Source organism: Bos indicus x Bos taurus, chromosome 26, assembly GCF_003369695.1.
Source record: "Bos indicus x Bos taurus breed Angus x Brahman F1 hybrid chromosome 26, Bos_hybrid_MaternalHap_v2.0, whole genome shotgun sequence".
NCBI lineage: Eukaryota > Metazoa > Chordata > Mammalia > Artiodactyla > Bovidae > Bos > Bos indicus x Bos taurus.
Window position 1 is genome coordinate 34,581,000 of NC_040101.1, and position 26,910 is coordinate 34,607,909.

Consider the following 26,910-nt stretch of genomic DNA (forward strand, 5'->3'; position numbering starts at 1 on the left):
TGGTGGCTGGGCAGTGACTAAGGGAAGCTGAGTCATTAGGGTTCATGGGCGGGAGTTGGACGAGCCAGCATTAGCAAGAGAAACATTACTGGGTTCCCACAGGTGCACTCACTCTCCAGTGGGCCCCTCTTGTCCTCACTGTATCTCCAGGTATATTTCCTTGGTAGGGAATTCCCCAAGAGGTATCCAGGTATGGGATTCAGTCATGGTGGGAGATGATATCCCTTGAAAAATAATAAGGGTTTTGGCCAAGCTAGAAACCTTTTAATGAAAGAGCTGGCTAGGAATTTGGACCTGCTAGGGGAGAATGGCCACACTTGTATCTAGAAAATATTCTTTTCTGGAGTATATAGTCTAAGTGTCAAAGAAGGTTCTGAAAGGTGAATGAAGGGCAACATTCTGAGAATTATTCTGGTCTCAAGGATTGTCTGCTCTTCAGATGAGTGACCCAGAAAAGGGGGAGTGGGTGGGGTAGACATGAGGCACTTTGACTGTGTTCTCTTCTAGGATAAGATGTTGAATGCTCTGAGCTTCATCCAGTCAAGTAGTTACTGAGTACTTGTGTGTGCCAGACACTGTCCTGGGAACTGAGGATAGTGCCATGAGTAAGATATATCATCTGTCCTCCAAAGTTCACATTATGCAGGGAATTAGACAAGGCTACTTCATGGTACTAGGTCCAGTGTAGTGGCAGTTGCAAGAGCACGTGTCCAGAAGGCCACAGAAAACCTTGCTGGCACACAGTAGGTCCTGAGTACCTGCCTGGAGAATGTTGGTGAGTGTAGGCTTTGGACCACAGAATCTGAGTTCTTTCCTAAGGATGAAGCCCAGTGCCGACCCCTCCTCAGTTCATCTCTGTTCTGATTAGCTCAGCATATCACCCTGCTCAACCCTTCTCATCTTTGGCGAAGTCGTCTGTTGGATCATTCACCAAAATTTTATTGATCACTTAACGCACATGAGAAGATGTGCTGAGCTGTGTTAGATACAATTTTAGTTAAATTATTATTTTCCATTTTCAGTCTCCCTGTGATATGCTCATGAGTGGTTTCCAACACTTTCATGCCTGGGGCCTATTTTGAACAAAAAGAAAAGTCTGCCAAAGGAATCAATACTTAAAAAATTTAAAGCTGATGATTTCATTTTAATCGGTGACCTCCTTATTTTCAGCAAGAGTCTCTGGTGTGGGATAACCTAGTCTTTTGCTTTGGGGTGCTAATTCTAGCGAAAACATTGCTTTAGAAACAGTGGGCTGAACAGTGGGAAATGTCTTTAGGGTACTTTTAATCAACTGTAGTTTTTGATTTGTGCTTTTTTGGACATGAGTACCCAACCCTCTCATAAGATAGGATTCCTTTCTAGGGAAGATGACCAGCACAGAGCATACCTGAAGGTGCAGAATCCCATAGACATGGGCAGAGGAAGGCCACTTGGAGGAGGCCTGTGGAGGAAAACAGTGACTCCCGTTGGCCTGGAAGAATGCCTTAGCTTGTCGCAGGCAGTGCCAGCAGTGTCCAGTCAGTCTGGCTGTTGAGCTGCAGGCAGGGTTTTGCCTTCTAGCCTCACACCAGAGCTGCCATGTCATCATCGGCCACACCTGGCAACCCTGGCTGACAACGATGTCTGTTTGGTGGTTCACGTCAAGTTGGGTACGAGGGAGAGAGTGGGGCTTATTTTACCATGAGGTATAAACAGGGATGACATGATAACTCTTCGCTTATAATTTATGAAGCAGACCTTACTAGGTTTTATTTTCCAAGACCCATAAGGAAGAAATCATCTTAAAGAATAAAGAGGAAAAAATTAGATTGGATATAAAAGATTCATAATAACCAAGATGATTAGACTTTAACACAAGTTTCTAAGAAGTCTTCTTGCCTGGAGATTCTTTTTAAAAACAGGGTTGGTTGTGTCTCACCCCCACTCTTGGCCTAGAAGACAGAGCCAGATGTAGATTACAGGTGTATTCAATTAGATGAAGGCTTTTTACAAACGAGTGCAATGTTTGAGCTAGCTCACTGTAGAGCATTTTTATTTTCATTTTAATTTTTTGTTAAGTAATGAGAGAGCCTCTGGTTTGTGGTTTTGATATCTGTGAGTTTCGGCAGGTCCTCCTCAGCCCTGTCCTTAGTGTCTCTCCAGCCCTGTGCTGCCAGTCAGTGGCCCTGGGCTCTGCACACCCTTCTTAATATGGGAAAGATTCATACCTTTCAAAGAAGAGTGTTAAAGACAGATTACACCTATAACTGAGGTGGCTCTAGTGGTAAAGAACCTGCCTGCCAATGCTGAGACGTAAGAGGCGATCCCTGGGTCGGGAAGATCCCCTGGAGAAGGGAATGGCAACCCACTCCAGTATTCTTGCCTGGAGAATCCAATGGACAGAGGAGCGTGGTGGGCTACAGTCCATGGGGTCACAAAGAGTCAACACGACTGAAGTGACTTAGCACAGCACAGCGCCTAACCAAGGCAGGCTCTACCCATGGATTTTAATGAGCATTGAAACTGTAAATCACTCAGTCGTGTCCAATTCTTTGTGACCTCATGGACTATCCAGTCCATGGAATTCTCCAGGCCAGAATACTGGAGCCTTTCCCTTCTCCAGGGGCTCTTCCCAACCCAGGGTTCGAACCCAGGTCTCCTGCTTTGCAGGAGAATTCTTTACCAGCTGAGCCACAAGGGCAGCCTTTTTAAACAAACATTTAAAAAATAGATTTACTGAGAAATGTGAGCTGTCATTCTGAGTCTGTCCCCTGAGGGAAGAAGACTGTTGCTGCTTTTTTTTGTTTTGTTTGAATGCAGAATTTGAAACTAGAATTATTTGCAATAAACCTATCAAAACCTAGCCTCAGGGCTACTGCTTTTTTTCTAAATTCTAGTTGATTATACAGTATAAAAGACATTTCTAAGTGTCTCAAAGCTGATTCTCCAAAATAGTAAAGAACTATGTGAAAGTTTATGTCAAGCTTAGCCACCTCCTCCTTCCCTCAAGCTAGAGTGAAAAAGTAAACTTCTGGCTGGACTTTTCAGAAGATAAGTAGAATCATCATGTCTTAATCAATGAGATTTAAAATGTGCTTTTAAAAAGCCATAAGTCCCAACAAGGAGCAGTCACTTGTAATCATTTGCTAATCTTTCAGACCACTGTATGGGAAAGGAGCAATGTTACATTCCTTATTTCAAGGGGGTAGCTGGGAGGAATTGAGGCTGGGAAATTTGGGAAGAGTAGAATGAATTCAGGAGACTTATTTCTTATAATTTCTCTGTAATAGCCTGGTCCCTAGAAAGCTTACAAAAATAAAAATAATTTACCAGAAATCCTTTGGGAATAACCCTGAAGTAAGGCTAATAAGCAAATGAGTTTTACTTCCCTTTTCTTTTAAACCTTCACCTGACCCACACTCCCCTGCCTAAGAGCTACTTGTCTATGAATTACCTACCATCCAGCCTCTCCCTTAAAGGGCTTCCCAGGTGGCTTAGTAGTAAAGAATCTGCCTACCAGTGTGGGAGATGCAAAAGACCTGGATTAAGTCCCTGGGTAGGGAAATTCCCTAGAAAAGGAATTCGAAACCCACTCCAGTATTCTTGCCTGGAGAATCCCATGGACAGAGGAGCCTGGTGGACTACAGTCCATGCGGTCACAAAGAGAGTCCGTGGGGTCACAAAAAGTCTGAGGATATGACTAAGCATGCAGCCTACACTCTCTCTTAAAGGCACATGTCCTTTCCTAGCATCTGAGATGCTACCAGGTCTTTTGATTGTGAGAGCGGAGAGAGGGAATGTTGACAGAGACCAGAGCCAGCACTACCCAGACCACAGAGGGTCTGCTAGACTGAGTCTTTGGACATCCTGCCCGAATTTTCCTTCTGAAGCGGAGCCACAGGAACATGATGTAGAGAAACCACTTCAGAAGCCCCGCCACTGCCTCCTGCTTTAGGAAACAGCAGTGTGGTGGCCAGCACCTCTGCATCTCACATTCATAATCCTATTAATAATAATAATAACACAACCACCGCAGTAACTGCTGCCACTGCCATTTATTGAGCCCTTCCCTGGGTCACACTGTAAAAGAATCTGCCTGCACTGTGGGAGACCTGGGTTCGATCTTTGGGTCGGGAAGATCCCTTGGAGAAGGCACTGGCAACCCACTCTAGTATTCTTGCCTGGAGAATCCCCACGGACAAAGGAGCCTGGCAGGCTACAGTCCTTGGGGTCGCAAATTGCTGGACATGACTGAGCAACTAACACTTCCGTTTTCACTTACTGAATACAAGGCTGCATGCTGGCTGCATCACAATTGTTATCTCATATTCATCCTCCCAACAGCTCCTTGAGGTAAGTCCTCATGTTTGTGAGGGCCTGAGGCTCAGAAAGGTTAAGTAATTTGTGAAAGATCTCACGGCAGGTGGCAGAGTGAGGATTCAACCCAGGTCTCTGGGGCCCCCCAGACATGGGTGTTTATTTACTCTGCGGATTCCTTTCCCTTTCCTGTTGCACTCTGTGTTCTTGGCTGTCCCCTTCGCCAGGACTCTCTGATGCCTAACTCAGGCATCCAACTGGCCTGCTTCTTAGTCATGCTCCACTTAGCTGAGCCAGCAACTCCAGGGGTGGTGTCTGGGAATATGAGGTTAGGAGAGCTCCCCAAGTGATTTGTCACGTGGTCAGGACTGGGAACCACTGCAGTGGAGGAGGACCCCCTCCCCCTTTTCCATCCTCCACAAAAGGAAGCAGATACTCACCAGTGCAGTTTGGGGGATTTGAATACAGAATGAGAGTGAGGAATACAGACTGAAAAGAACTAGCCTGTCTGCTCTGAACGTAGCCAGATGATGTTGGCTTTCTTGACATGCTTCACGTCAAGAAGATGGGAGATATTTTCAAATGATGCCTCCTGATAAGCAAAACCAAGTAACTGGAGTGTTACCATGTGGTCCATGGCCAGTGAGAACCCGTCTGACCATGTCAGGGTAAGGGCTGTCATACCAGCCAAGGGTGAAGTCCCAGAGACCAATGTTTTCCCCTTGCTGTGGATGTGTCTTCAGGCTGTCAGGCTGATGGTCACTGCCATCTCCTGGTGAAGTGACTCCAGACCCCACCCCAAGGCATCCTCAGGTTGTGGGGATGCGTCACGTCATAGTCGTCCATCTCACTGACCTTTTCCCCATTCCTAGATGAGGATGCATTCAGGCAAGGATTTAGGAGGCTTATTTTCTTAGGCATATCTATATCTGAGTTAAAATAATCCTCCACTGGCCTTTCAGCATTTCTTAGGATAGCCTTATTTTGCTTGAGTTCAAGCAGATGGTTCTGTTGTGAGGCTGGCTGGCCAGGATCCTCTGCCCAAGCCCCAGCGAGTACTGCCCAGAGGCGGAGCTGAGTGCTCGCAGCGGTCACCTTTGTCCCCTAACCAGAGCTGCCCAGAAGGCCTCCACTGAGTAAGTGCAGAAGTCTGACCTGTGAGCTAGTGGAGCGAGGTAACCGTTAGTCCCTTTCCATCTTCAAGGGAGGAACGAATGCCTTAGGAGATGAGGCCGGTGAGTCGTCTTCTAGCCCTCTGGCCCTCCCAGACTCTTGCTGTCTCCGCTCCTGTCCTGTTCCACCTCATTCTCTTTACTCCTTTGCATTCAATTTTTTGTTTTCTAAGTTTGTCTTCTGTAGCTACTCTGCATCCTATATTGATCTTTTTTTTTCTTTTTTCATTATTTAAAATTTGATTGTGTCTAACCAGAACTTGGGTCTTTCCAGATGGTGCTAGTGGTAAAGAACTTGCCTGCCAGTGCAGGAAATCTAAGAGACACGGGTTTGATTCCTGGTCAGGAAGATCCTCTGGAGGAGGACATGGCAACCCACTCCAGTATTCTTACCTGGAGAACCTCATGGACAGAGGAGCCTGGCGGGCTACAGTCCATAAGGTCGCAAAGAGTCAGACACGACTGAAGTCACTTGGCACGCTCACGTGCAGTCAGAGCACAGACAGCTTTGGGGCTCTTTCCCGAGCCCCCTGGACTCTTCCTGACCATCCTGCCCCACTCCTCCTTTTTCTTATTCTTCCTCCCGAATCCCACCCAGACTGTATACCTGCCTCTGTGTACGCTTTTCTTTGACCATTTTTGTTTGTTGGATGGGTGTATTGTGTCTATCTTGACCCCTTTCTCCTTCCTCTTAAGTGTGTGGGGTAAAGCAGGAAAAAGAATTAACGTGTGCTGTGGAAAAAGATTGAGTTAAAAAATGAACCACTGATAATTGGAAAAATAATTTTAAGTTTAAAGCCTAACAAATGCATAAAATTGAAATTTAACTGATATAGGCAAGCAATTATGCAAATAGTGCTTTTTGCCCATCCTCTCAATTTGGTCAATTACATACTTTTTTTAATAGAACAACCAGCATTTTCTCCAGTGTCTTTGAGATTATTATAAATTCTTAAAAAAATAAACAGAGGAAATCTTTTTTAGTCTATTTAAAGTACTGTGGTTGAAAAGCCAGTAATGTGCCTCCTGGCAGTTTTAGGAGAGTAGCTATCCCCAAATGGAACCTCCAAGGACACTGCCAAAGCCCAGAGGGAAACCACTGGTGTGTAAACATCTTAGCCCAGCAGGGGGCTTCAGGGCCCTGGGGTGAGTTGTTCACACCCAGTAAATACTGTTAGAATTTTCTGCAAGTCACTGGCACAGGGAGTTCTGGTGTCGCTGCCAAGATTTGATGCTTGCTGCTTGGGGCTCTAGGGCACACAGCGTGTGGCTCCACCACCAGCAGGAATCACAAGATCCAGCTCCACTGAGCCCACTGGGACTTTCTTTGAAAGGACTCTTGGAGAAATAGTAAAAGCAGGATTTCACGCATAGACAATATCTGTGTTCATAAACAACTGGAGAAACATTTCGTTTAGTGTCCTGCTACTGCTAAGTCACTTCAGTCGTGTCCGACTCTGTGCGACCCCATAGACGGCAGCCCACCAGGCTCCCCCGTCCCTGGGATTCTCCAGGCAAGAACACTGGAGTGGGTTGCCATTTCCTTCTCCAATGCGTGAAAGTGAAAAGGGAAAGTGAAGTTGCTCAGTCGTGTCCGACTCCTAGCGACCCCATGGTTAAATACACACACATTTGGCTGGCTCTTTTGTTTAGTGTGTCTTGACTATGGTTAAACACACACACATTTGGCTGGCTCCGGTGTATAGAAATGGTGAACCTTATCCCCATCTGTCCCAGCATAGACGTAGCCTGCCAGGAGAAGGTACAAGAAGCAGCAAGTGGAAGATGTAGCAAGCGTGACTCAGTTCTACCCATTTCCATACAGAAGAGCGGGAAGAAAGCTAGCCGGGTCGTGGGGTAACTCAAAAACTTGCTTAAGTGTCACCAGGGAAGGGGTAATGTGGAAAATATAAGAGCAAAGGCCTCCAGGGCTAGAAGTCATCCAGGCCAGGACTGCAGTGTTTGACTTTCACAACACCCTCCCCTGCCTCCTCCCCAATAAAGAGCCTATTCTATTACAGTGGAATAGCTACAGTTCTTCCTGGAGTCAGGCAGATGGGGCTGGGCAGAGGTAGGGAAGTGGGGTTGGAAAGACCTGAGTACATTCTTGCTTTGTCTTCCACACTGTGCTAGGGGCAAATTTTCATAACCTCCCTGGGCCCTAATTTCCTTGTCTCTGAGATATATACTTACATACCTCCAGGAGTTTTTCCAAGGATTGAGTGAGGCAATATTAGTAAATGACCAGTTACTATTAGGCACTTAATAATGGGAGCAGCTATTATTTTTATTTGTAAACATACGTAAAGTTTGCTTCCATTGTATTTGCAAGACAAAAATTCAAGGAATAAATTATGCACCCCCTGGGCAACTTGAGTTTGCCCGCCTGAAAGTCAGTGAACTGAAATCCGCATGTCAGAGGTGGATCCCATGGACACTGGGAAAAATGAAAAGCTTGTTCATGGAGATGCGCCTGCCCTGTGCTAGCTTGAGATGGAAGAGATTTCTTTTTCCACTTACACCAGATAAATTGCTTTAAGAATGCTCAGGCATTCAGACCTCTCTTGTCTTCACCCCCTTCCACGCTCTTCTTTCCTACTTCTCTTTCTGGCCTTGCTGTGCGGCTTGTGGGATTTTAGTCACCTGGCCAGGCATTGAACCCCGGGGCCTTGGCAACGAGAACACTGAGTCCTAACTGCTGGACCACCGGGGAAATCCCCTTCCTCCGTTTTCAAACTTTCAAAATACACAGATTAACTCCCCCAGCCATGCTGTTTTCTGTTTTTATTTTTTTTTTCCATCTCAGAACTATTTCTCATTTTCTTTTAACGGGTGTTCTAGAATTCCACATTAGAAAGCTCTAGGGAGCAAAAATCTTTAAAAAGCTGAGAATTAAAAAAAAAGAAAAAACCTTGAATATTTAAGTGCTGTTTTTCCCCCATGAAAACTCTGCTTTTACCTTAAGAACCAGATAATAGTTATAAATTAACCCTCACCTTACCATCTGCTGCTAGGTTGTAACTTCTCCCTGATTCAAAGAGAGACAGGGTTTTGAGCTAGAATGCTAGGCTGGATTTTAAACAATACCTACATTGGTTCCTAACTAAGCTAATTTCTCATTTGGCAGGCACCATTTTTCCAATCAAATCACTACAATCAAAGCTAATTTTTAGTTTTCTTTGGTGCTGTGGTATCTTATCTGTATAATAATCAGAAGCTCTATTGAAAAACAAAAGCAGCAAAACAAACAAAAGCAGGCAACACAGAAGTCTTCAGAAGAGTACTCTGAAACATCTATTTCTGGATCCCACTTTATCTCTTCTGCCCTATTTTCAAAAGTTAAATAAGCTCTCATGTTCAGTTTATAGCAGGGAAAGGCATAGCTATATTGGTAGAAGAACCTTAAGCTCTGTTCAACTTTAAGGATAAGAATTAGCCAATATCAAAGCAAAAAGGAGGAAGGGAGGGAGGAGAAAAGATGTCTCAGTATCCAAAACCTTTCCATTTTTGGAGCTGGAAAACCCGGGACAGATACAATAGGGAGAGGAGAGGGGAGGTAAAAGGGAGATGGAGATCCTGTTTTTGAATAATACTGGAAAGAATAGCAGTGTTAGCTTTAGTACATTTTATAAAATATTCTGGCCTTTTCTGCTCTGAAGTTTAAAACAACATGGAGACAAGGACTGACCATCAACACATTACATGGGGTTCTCTGACTTGTCTTTGCAAGCTAGTTTGCATGCTGTGTTATGTAAAGCTATACCGATTTTAAGAGGAGTTGGGTCTTTATTCCACATTCATGAATTCTGAATTCAGGTTAGTGAGCTATTAGAAAACATAAGAGGCTATTTCAGCCTAACTCTTGTTGGAGAAATGCTTTGGAGGGGTCATCATGGATATAGTGACTAAATATCCTGGGTTTCCAGGGCAGTTCCAGCTGACAAACCTGTTCCAGTGAGAGTACCTGTGGTCTCGTTTTTAGTTCCACGCAGCCATGTCCACGAAGGGTTCAAGTCTTGATTCTGCAAGTCTTGGTGCCCGGGTCGGTGTTCCGCTTATTTAGAGACCTGTGCTTACGGTGGCACTAGTGGTAAAGAACCCACCTGCCAATGCAGGAGACGTAAGAGATACGGGTTGAGTCCCTGGGTCAGAAGGATCCCCTGGAAGAGGGCATGGCAACCCACTCCAGTATTCTTACCTGTAGAATTCCATGGACAGAGGAGCCTGGTGGGCTAAAGTCCATAGAGTCGTAGGGAATTGGTTATGGCTGAAGTGACTTAACAGATGCACACACACCCCACCCCACCCCCGCCCTAGGAGAGCCATCTCCCACTACAGAAACCTGGTTGAGTTTGACTCGATCCAGAGTCACAATTTAGGCACTGACCCCGAGTGGCACTTCTGCAGAGCAGATTATGTGAGGATCTGCTGAGGGCGTGTGGGGTTCCAAGAAGGAAGGCTATTTGAGGGACTCGTTTACAGTGGAATCAAAACAAATGATGACAAGGGGTTTCTCAAGCTGTTTTCTTAGCTGCACTACCACTTTGCTAAACGATTTTGTTTTGAGTTGGCCTCAGAGTTCATTCAGGTTTTCCCATAAGCTGTTATGGAAGAAATAGAACGAACTTTGGGGCCAACTCAGTATATGGGACCTTAGCATATGAAATGGGTCACAGCTGAGCCAGGCAGCTAGAGACCACACCTGGGGCCTCCCCATCCCACCGGCAGGCCTGGGGACTCTGAAACTCAGCAGCATAGACCAGAGACAGCGCCAACACGCAGGCATCCATCTCAGCCTGTTTCCCACTCGGCCAGGCTGGGGACCAGCTTTGCTTGTGGGAATTCTCTCGAGAGGACCTTTGGCTCATTGTCCCCATGCATTTCTGGGTGTCAGGGGCAGTCCTCCCCCAGGATTTGTGAGTGTACCTTTCTGACTACAGGTCTGTTTGGTTGGGTGGGTTCTCCAAACCCAGCTCTGAAGTGTGTGGTTTGCCATGGTGTAGCTTCTGGTGCTTGGTTCCTCCTCTGTCCTCTGGGCTCCCGGGTGTGGCTGGACAACGGTCGGTGCAGGATGGTGGCAGTGGGGGGACTTGTCACGCAGTTCTCTTACCTGAGCCGGATGTCTCCTGATTACGTTTCGTTTTGTTCACTAGATGATGACTCAGATCTGTACTCTCCTCGATACTCCTTTTCTGAAGACAGTAAGTGGCTTAGAATTTCTTGGTTGTGGGGGTGGAAGGGAGGGTGGTGGACGAGGGAAGGATCTTCCTGTTTTCATCCATTTTAAAAGTCTTTTGCACCCACTTTTTCCTTCTCCAGCAAAATCTCCCCTTTCTGTGCCTCGCTCAAAAAGTGAGATGAGCTGCATTGATGGTGAGAAGGTAGTTAAGAGGTCGGCCACACTTCCCCTCCCGACCCGCTCTTCCTCGCTAAAATCAAGCCCAGAGAGGTAAGTGTTCTCATCAGCTCCATGATTTTAGGCTCTAATACACAATCTCTTTCTCTGAGTCAGGCAGCGTTGGAGCCAGGCGTCAAGCAGACCTGAGTTCGAATCCCTGCTCTATCACTTATTAGCAGTGATTTATTTTTTTGACTGTCAATGTTCTCATCTGTAAAATGGGGAAACATGTTACATTCCTTGGGATACTGCAAGGATAACACAAGATAATGCATGTAACATATCCTGTAGTCCTGGCTCATCAGACGGGCTTAAATAATGTTGACAATAATTATCATCACTCTTGCCGTCTTCACAAGAGGAATCTTGAACTATAAGATTTGTCATGTGTTTTAATACTCTCTATACATACTGATGGGGCCCACAGCAGAGAATATAATTTTAAAATGAAGCTACACTTTTTGCTGCTGCTGCTGCTAAGTTGCTTCAGTCGTGTCCAACTCTGTGCGACCCCATAGATGGCAGCCCACCAGGCTCCCCCGTCCCTGGGATTCTCCAGGCAAGAACACTGGAGTGGGTTGCCATTTCCTTCTCCAATGCATGAAAGTGAAAAGTGAAAGTGAAGTCACTCAGTCGTGTTCGACTCCCAGCGACCCCATGGACTGCAGCCTACCAGGCTCCTCCGTCCATGGGATTTTCCAGGCAAGAATACTGGAGTGTGGTGCCATTGTCTTCTCTGACACTTTTTAGTATCTCTTTATTTATTCAACACACTATCAAAACATAAGGCTTGACGGTTGAAATGATATTTGTCATCTCTTAATGCCCACACTAAATGACCCAGTTGTCTTTTTCTGAGTCTTACGCCCTTGGGCGGAGAAGGCAACGGCACCCCACTCCAGTACTCTTGCCTGGAAAATCCCATGGACGGAGGACCCTCTTGGGCTGCAGTCCATGGGGTCGTTAAGAGTCAGACACGACTGAGCAACTTCACTTTCACTTTTCACTTTCATGCAATGAAGAAGGAAATGGCAACCCACTCCAGTGTTCTTGCCTGGAGAATCCCAGGGACGTGGGCTGCCATCTATGGGGTCTCACAGAGTCGGACACGACTGAAGCGACTTAGCAGCAGCAGCATGCCCTTGGGAGCAGCCTCCAGGGTATCTGGACCAGTGTCCCAGGCATCTCCCAGCTCCATCTTCTAACACTTCTCAACCCAAAATTGGTTCTGGCTAAACAAAATTATTTTCTCTTTAAATACACACAGTTTCATACCTCCAAACTTTTTCCATCTTCATGACAAATGAATGGCTATTTTTGAAATCCCACATATATGTATATGACATCTGCCTCAGAGCTTGATAACTAATCTGAGAGGAAGGCTGGGTGTACCTGCAAATCCTTACAAGTGCATTCATTAAGCATCTGCTGGGTGCATTCTGTGTGCGATTGAAGAAGATGCTATGTAGGCACATTGCACACATAAATCATTGTCCATGACTTCAAGAAGTTTGTAGCCTTGCAGGAAAAACTGATTATAATCACAGTGCAAAATGCAATTATGTGCCTACGTGAAAATTTTGCAAGTAATTTCCAAGGCTTCATGTATCCTCTGAAATCCCCCACTGGATCAGGTTAAGTACCTGTGCCAAAGGCTGCATCTTGGGTGATTACCAGGGTAGGGTGTGGAATAGGGAAGAAGAACATGGTTATAAAAACTAGTAACGTTTTGAATTTCCGTGGCAGTTCAGTGGTGAAGACTCCATGCTTCCAGTGCAGAGGTTACGCGTTCAATCCCTGATCAGAGAACTAAGATCCCACATGCCACACCGTGTGGCCAAAAACAAACAAAACAAAACCAAAGTGTTTAAAGAGTGGTTACTGTGGGCCTGGTGTTTTGCAAAGTGATTTACATGCTGAGACATACTGTCTCATTAATCCTTGCAACAACCGCACTTACCAGATGAGTAAACAGTTCAGTAGAGGCTGAGTGCTTGGCCCAGAGGAGCCAGCTAGCAAGGACTGTAGTAGGGTTGGAACCACAGCTGCCTGGCTCTGGGTCCTGCATTCTCTCTCACTGCACCAGCCTGAGTGGGAAGTACAGGCATGTCTGGGAGATGATAAGCCCCTGAGAGCAGAGCAAGGTGAAGGATTTTTTCCAGAGAACACTTCGCAGCTGCAGCTGCTGCTTTTCTTCCCTTTCTTGTCTCCCTGCTTCCCGGTGCATGGTTTGAGTATGGACACCTCAAGCCTTTTGTGAAGCAAACACAGGGATCTAACTGGTTAATTGAAGAAGGAAACCAGCACAACTGAACGCTTTGCGCAGAGTCCCATTTTGTGCCTCGGATATAAAAATTCCTTGATTAAACTACAGTCGGCCAAAGTCGTCAGAACTGTCGGATGCCAATTTTCATGAGAGTAGCTCTAATAGGATTTTCTTTCTACAGGACTGACTGGGAGCCCCCAGATAAGAAAGTGGATACAAGAAAATACCGCGCAGAGCCCAGAAGCATTTACGAGTATCAGCCGGGCAAGTCCTCTGTTCTGACCAACGAAAAGATGGTAATGTGCATATTAAAGTGCTTTTGTCTCACCCTGCCCGAGTTCTTTAATCCAGATGCATTGTGCGCTTGGATTACATTCTTTCTCCCTTGAGATAGACTTGCTTTGTTTAGAAGACAGTGACAATATGAAGTATTTTTACCCTTTTCATTTGGCAGGTGTTCACCAAATAAGTGCTGAGAGTCTGCATTGAAAGAATCCTCTCATTGTGGCTTTGTTGCTCTTTTTGTGCATGGTTTTCACTAATTTTAAATCTGCTAGTGTAAAGGTTGATTTTGCTGCTTTTTTTTTTAAAAACATCTAACCATTCGTTTATCAGGCTTATTACTAACTGGACTAAAATTGTAGTTTTAGAGGTGACTCTTATTTGAACACGCATACATTTTGTTGAAGTTACAAGTACATCATTAAAAACCAGATAATTAATATGATGATGTTACTTGGGGGGAAAACAAGCCCCAGGCTGTTAGACTGTGGCTTTTAGATCTTCCTTTTCTGACAAGTTCAGTAGAGAGGACACATTGCATGTTCCATCTGATTTGTGGTTCCCTACACAAGTTCACATCTCCAAGCAGTTATCAGTGGGGAGAATGGCCTGTGTGGGCATAGGAGACCACCCTGTAAAGGCAAGGGAGAATTTTTACAAACTGATGAGTTTCATATCTGCCCGTCACACTTCCTTTTATTCACCCTTCATTAGAACAAGCTGGTTTCAGAATTCTGATCATGGTTAAAGGGACCTCCAAGGCTCCATAAACCTGCAGCCCTCCGGCCTTTCAAGCAGGAGGGAATTGTCAGGCTGGGGATTGATTCTCATTAAAATGCGGTTACCGAACTGAGTCCAGAATAAGAAGGCCCCTGAAATGTGGGTTCAAATTCTTCTCCCTCCGCCTCTTTTGCTCTACATGTTTTTAAGGAATAATTGATTTGACTTTTACTAAAATACAAAGGTGACATCTATAAAAGCACAAAGGGGTAAGTAATTTTAGTTAGGAAAAAAGGTTCAACAGTTCACCAAAATGCTTCAAAGTTGTCATTCTCCAGCATTTACTGTGCACCAAAGTTATTTTAAGGAAAAAGTTCTGAGAGGAGTAGAGAATTTTGCCTCTGTCTCCTCCCTTCACTGCAGGTTCTCTCTCTGTGAGAAGGTACTAAACACAGAAGGTAACCTTCCACACAGGTCTTCCTAGAAAGAAAGTTATGTCCTTTGAGTATGTTCCTGATACTTGAATAACAAGCAAGGGACATTGGAAGCACGGAAGTGTACGGATACATGATGTATCCGTACACTTCCGTGCTTCCAGACTCTGTAGGCCCCTGCGTGCTTTTGTTCTGGCGATAGTATTATTCATAGATGGTCATTGCTGTTACTGAAAGCTTTCCTCTTAATTTCTCCTTTGTTTCCTCTTCCTTTCCTTGGTTCCTAGTAATTTGACCACGACTCAAAACTGGAGGGGTGGGGGGAATCCCCCAAATCCGTAGTTTTGTGCTCATCGATACCACAATGGTCACAGTATCCTCCATATCATAGTCCTTGGGAGCATTTATATTGTTTTCCCAAACCCTGAGAAGTAGCTCACTCTGCCCACGGGCCCCACTTTGAGAGCTGTGGTGACCGTTCCCGTGGATGGTCAAGCACCATCTGGCTGTTCCCACACAGGAAGCCCCTCTGGCTGTACCAGGGCCTGGGCCAACCAGTTAGGACATAACACCCAAGGCCGGCCGGAGAGGAACATTGCTGTCCAGCTGTTTCTTCCCAAAGAGTAGTTTTTCATTTTAGAGAGAATCTTCATCTTTTCATAGTCTGCTCTTGACAGAGGTGGAATCAGTCCTTTATTTTTGAATTTTTCTTCCTGCTGTTTTTGCCACACGAACAGATAAGTTGGAATGGGAGTTTCAGTGTGAGTCCTGCCTTTTGGTTTCAGTGTTTGGTTTGCCAGAATTTGAGGGGCCCCTTCTTCCCCAGCCACCACCACCACACTCACACGCCTGTGGACGCGCACACGTTTTTGTGGTGGTGAGCTGTGAATAAGTGTACTAACTAGAGACAGATAGAGAATCTAAATTTTCTCCCAGAAGGGCACATCTTTTTCTATGGGGGAGAATCCCTATTTCCCCCCAGTGTTTTTCCAGCTGGAGGTGCTTGGGTCTGCTTAAGCCTGGCGGTTTGAACTGGGACCTCACAGGCACATCTGTCCTGTTCGCACAGAGGGCTGATGGGTAGGCTGTGAAGATTGCCTTAGCATTCATCTTGTCCCTGCAGCAAATCCACAGCGTCCCAGACAAACACTGTGCTACCTTCAGAAGACTCGCAGGAGATTCAAAGCCGTGGTGACCTGTTGAGATATTTGACAAACTCATATGAAGTTGTTTATTACTGGTTGGCCTCCCTCTTATTGTAGTATGGGCCCATTTTCTTCTCTTCTGGTCTTGGAGTTGGAGAGGTACTGGTTGGTCCCTGCTTTGTCAGAAATAGGTTTTTTTCAGGCTATGGTCCTTTTACATACTTCCCTCCTAAGTCCCTTACAGAACTGAACCTCAGCTGAATTCAATAAATATGTACAGTTGACCCTTGAACAACACAGGTTTGAACTGCACAATCAACCTAATTGTGGATTCTTTTCAATAGTAAATGTTATAGCCCTGCACGACTGCAGTTGGTTGAGTTTGTGGATGTGGAGGAACCCTGGATACTAAGGGCCAGTAAATTATACTAGGATTTTTAACTGCATGCATTCCTGAGGCCCAGGTTGTTCAAGGGTCTGCTTGTAGAATAACATTTATGTGCCAAGCCCTGGGTTAGATGTTGGGGTTCCTGCTCCCATAGGGATAATGTGAGAAGGACAAATGTAAAAATCATTATTACAAGCACAATATTTATTTGGAAGTGTAAAACATGGGGATTTACCCAACTTAGTTTCTTCCCAGTTCAGGGTCACCTTGAGCTCCTTCCTGGTTTTTCAAGTCTGTGACATGCCCTTATGTTAGCTTGGTATCATCCTCAAACTCAGCAGCTCTACCCCCTTCTCCTGGGGAGTATGAGAAATGTAAGCAGCACTGGACTAGGAATTGAAAGGTTTCTGAGTTCCAAGTTCAAATTCAGATAACTGCCTTATGTCCGGGGGCATCACTTAACTTTTCTGAACAACCAGTGTTTTCACCTGTAAAATGGAATTATCTGGCTTGCCAGCCTCACCGGAGCATTGAATGAGAGGGTCACTCATGTGATAATGTGGGTGAAAAAGATCTGTGAATATAAGAAAGTGCCATGTAAATGAACACGCCACATTCAGATTCTTTAATTACAGTCTGAAGCTAGTCTCCGGCTCCCGTCCAAGCAGCAGAACCATTCTTCTGAGCGATCAGGCATTTTCCTCATGAGTCCCCTGCCTTTTCTGAGGATTTTGCCAAGCTGGGAAAAGATAGCTCCCTGTCGCAGAGACCTCAGCCTGGCTTTGTGGAATCTGCTCTGCCTGCCAGAACAGACAGCCTGCTCTCCGTCCGGAAGGACAGTCCCCTATTCGTCCATTCTGTGCTTGGACCTAGAAAGGAGTTATCAGTGCAGAATCAAGTGCTACGTGGTATTTATTACCTCTTTAGCTTTCTCGCTGGGCAGCTCCAAGGGCTAAGGTTGGCTGCTCTGGGTGCAAGCTGGTTGACATGCCTCCTGATTCAATTCTCAACCCATCATTAACCTTGGTAATAAAACAATCTGTGAACAACCTTTGACAATAAAATGGGTTGATTCTTTCAGAACTGAGTACCAGGACATTCAGGCAGTTTTCTGAAAAAGTTGGTACATTTTATTTTGAAAAAATAGGGAAAAAAAAAATTATTCCCAGGGAGCAGTTTATAAGTAGTCTTTTAAAGTAATAAACATGAAATAGGTTTCATGATGCCCCATCATACAAGGACCTAGGGTGTCCCCATGTCTAACCTGACCCTCCTAAATGGTGGTGTCCTTGTCAGGATTGCACCTCATTTCGCTGAATATAGATTCCAGTATTTTACAGGATTACAGAATCCACTGAGATGGAACACACATTCTCCAGATTTTAAGCTCCTCTGCCCCTAAAGACAATTGGAAGAAGGTTTAGTCTGGATGCAAGAGGACAGACTGTTTCAATACATATCTTCCTTTGATTTCAACTAACTTCTATTCAGTTAATCTCAGTTAAAAGTTATCTATCAGATCTTCCTTGGTTTAAAGCAGAAGTAGAAATAATAGTAAAGATCCTTATAGGGATGTTAGAGACTGGTGAAGGTCGCTAAGAAAGTTTACAGCCATTTCAACAAGCTGCAAAAGCCATTTCAACTAACTGCTTTGTGAAGAAGTCACTTGGAGATGTGTCCACAGGATGTGCGATTTCCTTTCTATATGTTGTGTTCCCGAGGGCATGATGTTTCTTACGATGTTTTCAATCTCAATGGAAAATGTGTATTTTCTATTTCATATTGTCAGGATATCACCATTTCTCTCTTTTGTGACTATTAAGATTTTTTGAAACACATACACATAAGAATTAAGTTGTGTGAGCCTCTAACACTTTCATCTGATGTGATCATATCTCCAGTTTATTAAAGGGAAACTGATTTGCTTTCCAGACACTCATTTTCCAACTAATTATTTCCAGAAACATATGCTCTTCCACAGAGCAAGGTACCAGAACTTTATAAATATTTGACGAAACATGAAATCCCAAGCAATCAAATTATCAGTCTGTGCATTACCGCTTAGAGCTGTATAAAATGAGAAAGCTAACTTATTTTTGTAACATAACCCAGAAGTTTCTCCCCCGTGTTGTACTGTTATCTGTCTTGTTCAGCTTTTTCCTTTTTTTTCCCCCCAGTTCTTTAACATTTATCTCTTAAAGCACAAGGTATATCTGTCTGTGTTCATCCCCCATGGATGCTTGTTTAAAATGTTTTTTCACTTGTGTCTTCTGTTTTTACTTACATCATCTTTCACTTTACTCTGTGTGGGACTTGGTTTCTCACCTACTCATGTGCCATTAAAGATGCAGTATTAACAAATTGGCTTTTATAAAACTGTCAGTATTTGGTGTTGATTTTTGAAAACCTGAAGACAGCCTTGCAAATAAGTACTAAAACTGTACTAGCCCATAAAAAGTGTTTGCTCTACTCATCTGGCGTAGATGGCTAAATGTTTGGTGTGTTCACCGGGTTATTTGCTTATAACTCTTAGCTCTTTGGAAAGAGGAAAGAGGGGCTCTCTTTTCTCCCACCACTCTGACAATTACCAGGGAAAACTGTCATGCCCGTGTTCAGATGTGTTGAGAGGGCAGCCGTGGGGTACAGTGCTCTCCATATGCGTCCCTCTGCCTGGAGACCAATGAACAATTCCTTCACTGCTGCCTACCTCAGTGTGCCTGTTTTCATAAACACATCCTTTCCTGCCTGTTTCAGCTCCTGATTTTGCTCATGTCTGTTAAAAAAAAAAAAAAAAAAATGATTGCTGCTGTTGAATGCAGGTGCTATATATTTCTGGAAACCACTGCATCTCTACTGGCCGGTTCCTATGTAATCTCTGCATAATGTTATCCTTCTCTTTCTTCCATTTCCCTGTCACCAACCCCTATAGAGTCGGGATATAAGCCCAGAAGAGATAGATTTAAAGAATGAACCTTGGTATAAATTCTTTTCGGAATTGGAGTTTGGGAAACCGGTAAGTTTAATAGCTTCAGTGGTTATAGACACCTTTTTAAATAATGCTGTTGATGCATTTTTGCTGCCAAAGAATCAGATCTGTTTGTAAAGAGTTCAGGAAGTGGGGAACAGCTTCATTGGCTGTCAGTGGTGGGATTGTCTGTTCTCACTACAACCTGTGAGCTTTCCACTGCTTTACTTCACCAAGAAGGGACAGTGAGCTCTGGGAAATATTTCTTACTAGAAGATTTCAGGGAGACATGGCTAAATCATTGCTTGTCTTAGGACCTCTCACCACTAGCAACAAATATCACACACCTTGTAGATTGCATTAGGCTTCGGTTCAGTCCCTTGAACAAAGGCTTCACAGTGTGCTGAAGATAAGCAGGAAAAAGCATATACACTGAGAAATATACATTGTTCCTGTTTTAAATAGAAATTTTAGAAACACACATGTAAGAGAAGTGACAAAGCAAAAGGAAAAGGGTCTTTCTGTGCACAGGTGGTCTGAGAATGCTACCCTGTTACAGGCAACTTTTAGGGAATGATCTCTGTGAGGTAGGGATACTATTTCCCAAAATTACAAGATGAGAGTTAGGATTTCTAGCAAACTTAGTATTCAGCCCAATAGCCTGCAAATTTCCTGTGATGTATCCGAGTTGGCTTTGGTACAAATTGATTTTTGGCACTTCAGGGAGGATTTTCTTGGCCTTGCACCCAAAGGAGTATCAAACAGAAGGGAGAACTGAGCTCATTTTTCCACTGGACATGACTGGAAACTGACTTTAAAATTTCAGTTACTTTAAAGTCTCAATTATGACAGCTGCAAAAAGAATTTACAGGTAGAGGGATTAAGTGTATAAAAATAAAACATTTTATTAGATGTTTATGTGAGACTTTAAGCATTGAATCTGGCATTTGAATCACATGATTTAGAATAATAGTTGTGGGTTTTTTTTTTTTTTTTTTTTTAGTAGATAGCAATAACTTTATAGTTCAAGAAAATGTTAAATTTCATAGTACACTTTTCACGAAGATGAAGACAGAGAAATTTAGCTGGTGCTCTGAAGTGGCTCATTTGATTTGGCCATGATGAGGTTTGTTGGAATGTTCAGGCATTTTCAGAGTTAGGAGCACCTGACTTGTAAACACTCCATTTGTAGGAACAGGCAGTCACTTCGTCTTCTCTGTCACCTACTATCTGCCAGGCAGCCTTGGATGAACAGTGCCACCTAGTGGTTAGAAGCGAGGGATGCATCCAACCCAAAGTGTGCCCAGTCTCCTCCCCTCCCCGAAGCTTTGGTGCACGCCTCACTTCTCCGCTGTCTGTTTTTTCTCTGCTGTCCACCATTCACACATCAATGAAGTCGACCTCCCACAGTCTTTTCCACGTGCAGACTTTAGCAATATCCTAACCTTTTTCTTTTTATTAAAACCTGCTCAGTTGTGTCACAATAGAAAAAACCTTTGGGAATGTGTTCCCCCCGTCCCCCCAAAAGAGACGATGATTAGTACATGGAATAATAATGCCATACTTTCATCAGAGAAAGAAAGTGATATTAGCTTTATTATTTTTTTCAAAAATCCCATTTATTATCCAGGATTAGCTACAACTAACAATTTTTCATAAACTCCAGTTATAGGTATTTTTTTCCCCTGAGGGAAACCAGAATTTTAAGTCTTTGGTGAGGCTATAATTAAACATTATATTTTAAGTCAAAGAAGAGGAATCATCACACATGCACAACACCTAGAGGCAGCGGAAACCAAGACTAATTTATATTACAAAGTAAAAAATGCCAAATATTAAGAGAAAGTCATAGCATTAAATTGTTGATAATAAGGAGCCTGTGCCATTGATTTTTTTAAACCCTGTTGAGAATCTATAATTTCTAGCCATCTCCTCATTTGCCAAATAATTAGTTTAACTGAAATATTAACTTTTAGGGAAAGTTATGAAGCCATTTTTTTCTAGTTAATTGTGACTGGTTTATTGTTTTACTGAATCTGTCATTGTAATTAATACTCTTTCTGTTAGCAATTGACAGCATTTCAGTCACAGTGTGCCTAGATAGGCTCTGTGAATAGCTCAGTGAATTAATTGTTTCTATGGGAAATGGTCAGAGAAGGCAATGGCACCCCACTCCAGTACTCTTGCCTGGAAAATCCCATGGACGGAGGAGCCTGGTAGGCTGCAGTCCATGGGGTCGCTAGGAGTCGGACACAATTGAGCGACTTCACTTTCACTTTTCACTTTCATGCATTGGAGAAGGAAATGGCAACCCACTCCAGTGTTCTTGCCTGGAGAATCCCAGGGACGGGGGAGCCTGGTGGGCTGCCATCTATGGGGTCGCACAGAGTTGGACACGACTGAAGCGACTTAGCAGCAGCATGGGAAATGGTAGTCTGAACACCACACAGCCAATTCAGACAAATATTGAGAAAACAGTCCATCTGTGTACTGGGACCTTCCTGTAATTTGTGTTCTTACCCTATTGTCCCAACTGACTTTTAATTATTTAAAGACTTAGAGATGCTTTTCTCCAAAATGCCATTTTCTCTGAAGCCAGAATGTTCCTTACATAGATCTTAGACTTCTTAAATGGGACGACTACTTCTTGTGTAGGTCTTTTAAGTCATAAAAGATGATACTTTTGAAGACTTGCCAAAATAGCTTAATCAATGCCCATATCCTGAGGAATAGCATTGAGATGAACAGGTCCTTATGGTGTGAGGCATAAGGGTGAGGTTGTTACCTGGTTGAACCAGATTGATACCTGGATAGTACTCCCAGAGAGGACGATGTGATGGGGAGAAATTGTTTTCTTCTCTTCACTTCTCCTACCCCAATCAGCTCTGTGCCATTAAAGAGTAAGAGATAGAAATAAAAGGGGTATAAACCATGGAAGTTGTTTTGGAGGGTTTTTTAGTCATTTGGGAGCAGAATGAAGTTAAAACTCCAGTCAAAACGTGTGGATCATCGTTTCTCCTTTTTATTCCACGTGAACCTAGCACCCACTTCCCAGCAGTAAAGCCAGCCAGAACTGTAGATGTTTACCCTGCACATCTTTTTTCCTCAGCCCCTTCGCTTAGAGCCACCCTGATTTAGTGAGCTGAAGCTTCAGTAAACCCTGACTATGATACCTTTTAGATCTAACGAATTGTAGAGTATCCACTGATTTAAGACTTCAGGGACCATTCAGGGAGGATGATTTAAAACCAGTTTTATTTGTAAGCACTGTCTAATATTTTGCAGGAAGTAAATGAGTAGGGCTACCATCAGTGACTTGAAAAAGTCTCCATCCCCAATAAGATTCAAGTGTATTAAGTGCTTAAAGATGAGTGATAATTGTCAGTGACACTTAACAAATTGCAGAATATAAGCGTACAGAAATCACGTTACTGACCTGCTGATGTTAGTGGTGAAGGCACCTTGGAATCAGGTTACTTTTCATCTATAAATTCATTACAAAGGGTCCGGGTGTCAGCTTTTTTTTCTTCCTCCCTCCCCCGTAAAATTTCAACAAAATTGATGTGATTTCTGTAAGTAAGCTCAAGGTGAAATGTAAAACTAATTTGAATGCTGCCATAGAGTTGTTTATGATGAAATATGTGCAGAATGATAGGAGTTACTAATGAACTCGTGTCCTCAGAGGTCATTGTGTAAGAAATTTCAAGTCTAAGCAGGCAGAAGAAAAAGGTTTACAGAGTGGCAAAGAGATTGCAGGTTTAGATGTACCTTGTAACTTCCAGATGTCCTCTCCTCTGGATCCCTCTTGGGGCTTCCCTGGTAGCTCAGCTGGTAAAGAATCCACCTGCAATGCAGGAGACCCCAGTTCGATTCCTGGGTCAGGAAGATTCCCTGGAGAAGGGATAGTCTACCCACTCCAACATTCTTGGGCTTCCCTGGTGGCTCAGATGGTAAAGAATCCACCTGCAATGCAGGAGACCTGGGTTCAATCCCTGGGTTGGGAAGATCCCCTGGAGGAGGGAAAGGCTACCCACTCCAGTATTCTTGCCTGGAGAGTCCTCCTGGACAGAGGAGCCTGGTGGGCTACAGTCCATGGAGTTGCAAAGAGTCGAACACAACTAAGCAGCTAAGTGCACACACTGGATCCCCCTTAAAACAGTTCTCCTGGCAGATTGCTACTTTGGGAACGCAGCTCATTCTAACAAGAAGAGTGAAAGGAGAAAATGAAAATAACCTTAACAGTTCACTGTTTAAATTCAAAGTATAAACTCTTTCTTCTAAGAGAGATGGAAGGTCTGACTCTACCGTCAGCAAAGTTATCAAGTCTTGTTAAACTGTAAAAGATTAAAAAAAATGATCTAATGAAATTGTCTAATTATACAGCACAACATTTAACATCCGTTTTGTACATGGATTTCCTTGCCACAAATCACAGAAAGCACATTTAGCACTATTTACCGACCCTTGATCAGATCTCCAAATTCACACATTTGTGAAGACATGATAAAGTTTACAGTGGGAAAGACTACCTCCAAAGTGTAGGCTCACAGTGTCCGTCTTTGTTGGAAAAGAACAATGTGGAATTGAAATGTTTCTATTTTCATTCAAATTGGTGTTAATGGTTTTTCTTTGTTCTATTTAAATTTTCATTATTTCGTATCCAACAGTGATTTCCCTGAGATCTAGATGTAGAAACAAACCCCCCACTTCACGTTTCCAGCTCCCAAGAGTTCCGTGGGGTCCCCAGGCAGCCTCAGGAGGCGGAGTGCCTGCTCCTTCTGTTTTTAGTTCACTTTTCTGTGTTGAGACAGTTCTCCTAGTGTTGCCCCTCTTTGTTTGAGCCGGTCTCCATGTTTGTCTTTATGTCTTTATGCTCATTTCTTCATTTCCTCCTCTGCTTCCCGTCAGCCTCCCAAAAAGATATGGGATTATACTCCTGGAGACTGCTCTATCCTTCCTAGAGAGGATAGAAAGGTAATTCCGCTGTGCTCCTCCTGCGGGCTGTGTGTATGCTCTGGCCTGACTAGTGTGTGTGTGTTGTGGGGTGTTTTTCTTTTAATAAATCCCCTACTCCCCCCTCCCCTGGTTTTTTTTTTTTTTTGAAAAAACTTGATTATAACTTTTCATTTTTGGCTTGGTGATAAAACAGTTTAACAAAGTCTCTAAGACTTATACTAATACGTAGAGGTTTTAAAAGCAATTACTTATTCTACTGACATATAGTATGTGTCAGAGTCACCATACTCTGAAAAGAGAGAAAAATAGGTATTTCCTCAAAGGTAGGTTTTTGTGGTATATGTAGTTCCTCTCTTTAGCAAGTAGAGTAGTGTTTTGGAGCTCTGATTGCCACAGGATTTATATTCTCTCTGCCTAATGCTGCATTCTCGATTTTCCTGCCTTTAACTCATTTCTAGTAAGCTCTTGTATTTTAGTCATGCCCATCTTTGCCTTATTAATGTATGATACTAAACAAACTCATTTTTCTAATGTAACCTTCCATGCTGTCTGCCTTTCCTTCTAACTAAAACGCTCTTTCCCATCTTTTCTTTCTTGAACCAGACTAATCTAGAAACTGATCTCAACCTCTGCCAAACAGAATTAGAGGCAGATTTAGAAAAAACGGAGACACTTAATAAAGCACCCAGTACAAACCTGTCACAGGTATTTCTGAGTTTTTCTCATGCCCTCAGTTCCCTTTGCTCTCTTCTTTGTTCTGTGGTTTTTGATGTAGTCAGGGTGATGAATGGTTATGTTGGTTATTTTTAAGCTGCATGGCTCTCTGACTCCTGGTTTAGATCCCCTTACCTCCTAACTTAATTTTTGCTTGGATTTTTTTTTTTTTTTTTTTTTGAGCTTGGCATTTTCCTTACAGGGGATTTTTCATATATATATATATACACACACACACACACACATACATACATACATACATACATACACAGACTGGCTGGTGATTTAACTACTCCCCTGCCCTTACCATCCTCTTTCTTTGCTTTCAAGGGGTCACCCTTACAGCTCCCCTCTGCCTCCTTGGGTGTATACCTTCTCTGAATTTTCAGGGAGCCTTTTGTGGGCAACTTCCATATATTTTTTGCAGCCTGGGAGATACAAACCTCAGAGATCATTTTCAAAAACATAGCCGCTGTGAATCAAGTGCCTCTTATGTGGACGGCACCGTCAGTAGTAGTAGTATTTGTAATTTGCAAGGTCAGAAAGTTCTTAATGAGAAAATGTACTCCGGAGGCCAGACAGCCTGGCCACATGCATTTGAAACTCAGCCTGCGTTGATATTTTTACAGGGAGCTATGTCCCAGTGTGGTTTATTAAGGGATGTGTCAGAGAGAAAAGAGAGTCCAAGATAAATGGGCTCCCAAGGGAAAGAAAAATACCAAATGTTTGGAGAACGGCTCCCCATGGCTGCCTGACAAAACAAAGGAGACTCTTACCAGGAAAGGGTATCTTTACAGAAAATAAAAAAGGAATGCGGACACTGCTGAAGAGGCTAGGACATCCACAGACTGTGGCGGGAGACATGGAAAATGCTTGCAGACCACGTTATTCTTAAACAGAACTGAGACAAGGAGGGTCAGGCCACCAGTATAGGTTACTTGGGTGTGAAGTCACATAGAGCCAGAGATTCAAACCGGGTGATTATGTCTACAGCCAAGGGGGCCAGGATAAGACGGGGGAAGGAACTGTAAGCAGATGCAGAGGAGTTAGCGTTTGGGAGTCCAGAGTCCCCAAAGGCAGAGTTAGCCTGCAGGGACCCGGGGTTAGGCCCAGGGGAGTGCAGAAGATGAGCAACAGTGCTCGCAACCAGGCGGATAGGTGATGGGGTGGGGCGGGGCGGAAGGTAGGGGGCTGAGTCTCCACCCAGGGCAAAGACTGGCAGCAGCTGTCGCTCTTGTGGGAATGGAGGTCTGAGCTGGTTTTGAAGGAGAATTGTGGCTGTAGGTAAGTCCTGAAGTGAGCCAAGAGGCAGGACGGGAGCCCCAGCCAGTCAGCAGGCACTCTTTTCAAAGTAGCCTAGGGAGAGTGGTTCTGCAACAGGTGCCAGGATGGACAGCAGCCAGAGGTTACTGAGCTCATGGCAGCCTCCCTTGGGCAGAGATGGCATCTGGTACCCACAGCTCTGCCTGTGGCTAGGTGGGCCTGAAGAGGTTGCATGGATGGGTCATCTTGACACTGATTCAGTTATGTGTTACCCATGGCCCTTAGTTAAGGCATGTGAGATGTGCTGAGAGAGGTTCTAAGTCGGCACAAAAGTGGACACATTACCTTCAAGAACACAGCAGCTAACCACACTCATAAATAAAAGAGCTCCAGTAGTACATAGCAGTGCCTGGTAAGAGCAGAATGACCACTGTGGGCTCTCAGGGCTCAGGAGAGGGGGAAATCTTCCAGAAAATCAGGGGAGACTTCTCAGGAGTTAGGCCTGATCTTAAGGAATGGATGGAATTTAGGTACCTGGTGAAAGTGGGGGCCATCCATTGGAGGCATGGTAGAAGGCACAAAATATATTTAATATAGATTCAGGAATAAAGTAGATGAATTCAGCTATAATAGAACATTTTGGGTGATAATAGTGGGAGGCAGGTTTGGGAAAAGAGGGTTGACCCTGGGTTATAGAGGCTCAGAAAATATGGTTAATGGGATGATTGATTTTTCCCTCCAGTCAATGATGTAATTCAGGAAGTGTTTTAGGAAGCTTAGTGTCGTCACTCTCAAGAGGCTGAACTGAAGGGAAAACCTCCAGTTGAAGGTTGAGAGGGCAAGGAGACTGCCACAGCGGTCTGGGCGTGCAGGGGCAAGAGCCTGTGCTCCAGTGGCACCAGCGGGAAGCC

At 44.0% G+C, this 26,910-nt stretch overlaps 1 protein-coding gene across 23 annotated transcripts in view; it reads left to right on the plus strand.

Annotated features, from left to right (window-relative positions):
- The window catches only part of SORBS1 (sorbin and SH3 domain containing 1), a 234,556-nt gene that overhangs the window by 161,218 nt on the left and 46,428 nt on the right, over nucleotides 1-26,910 (plus strand). For 12 of the 23 annotated variants that reach the window (XM_027529410.1, XM_027529418.1, XM_027529419.1 and 9 more), the window contains 6 exons: nucleotides 10,622-10,669; nucleotides 10,788-10,917; nucleotides 13,314-13,428; nucleotides 19,031-19,114; nucleotides 23,975-24,040; nucleotides 24,626-24,727. In XM_027529410.1, coding sequence (XP_027385211.1) covers nucleotides 10,622-10,669; nucleotides 10,788-10,917; nucleotides 13,314-13,428; nucleotides 19,031-19,114; nucleotides 23,975-24,040; nucleotides 24,626-24,727 — 545 coding nt within the window. The remainder of the gene's footprint in view (nucleotides 1-10,621; nucleotides 10,670-10,787; nucleotides 10,918-13,313; nucleotides 13,429-19,030; nucleotides 19,115-23,974; nucleotides 24,041-24,625; nucleotides 24,728-26,910) is intronic. The other 11 variants (XM_027529417.1, XM_027529431.1, XM_027529421.1 and 8 more) reach the window with 3 other exon arrangements.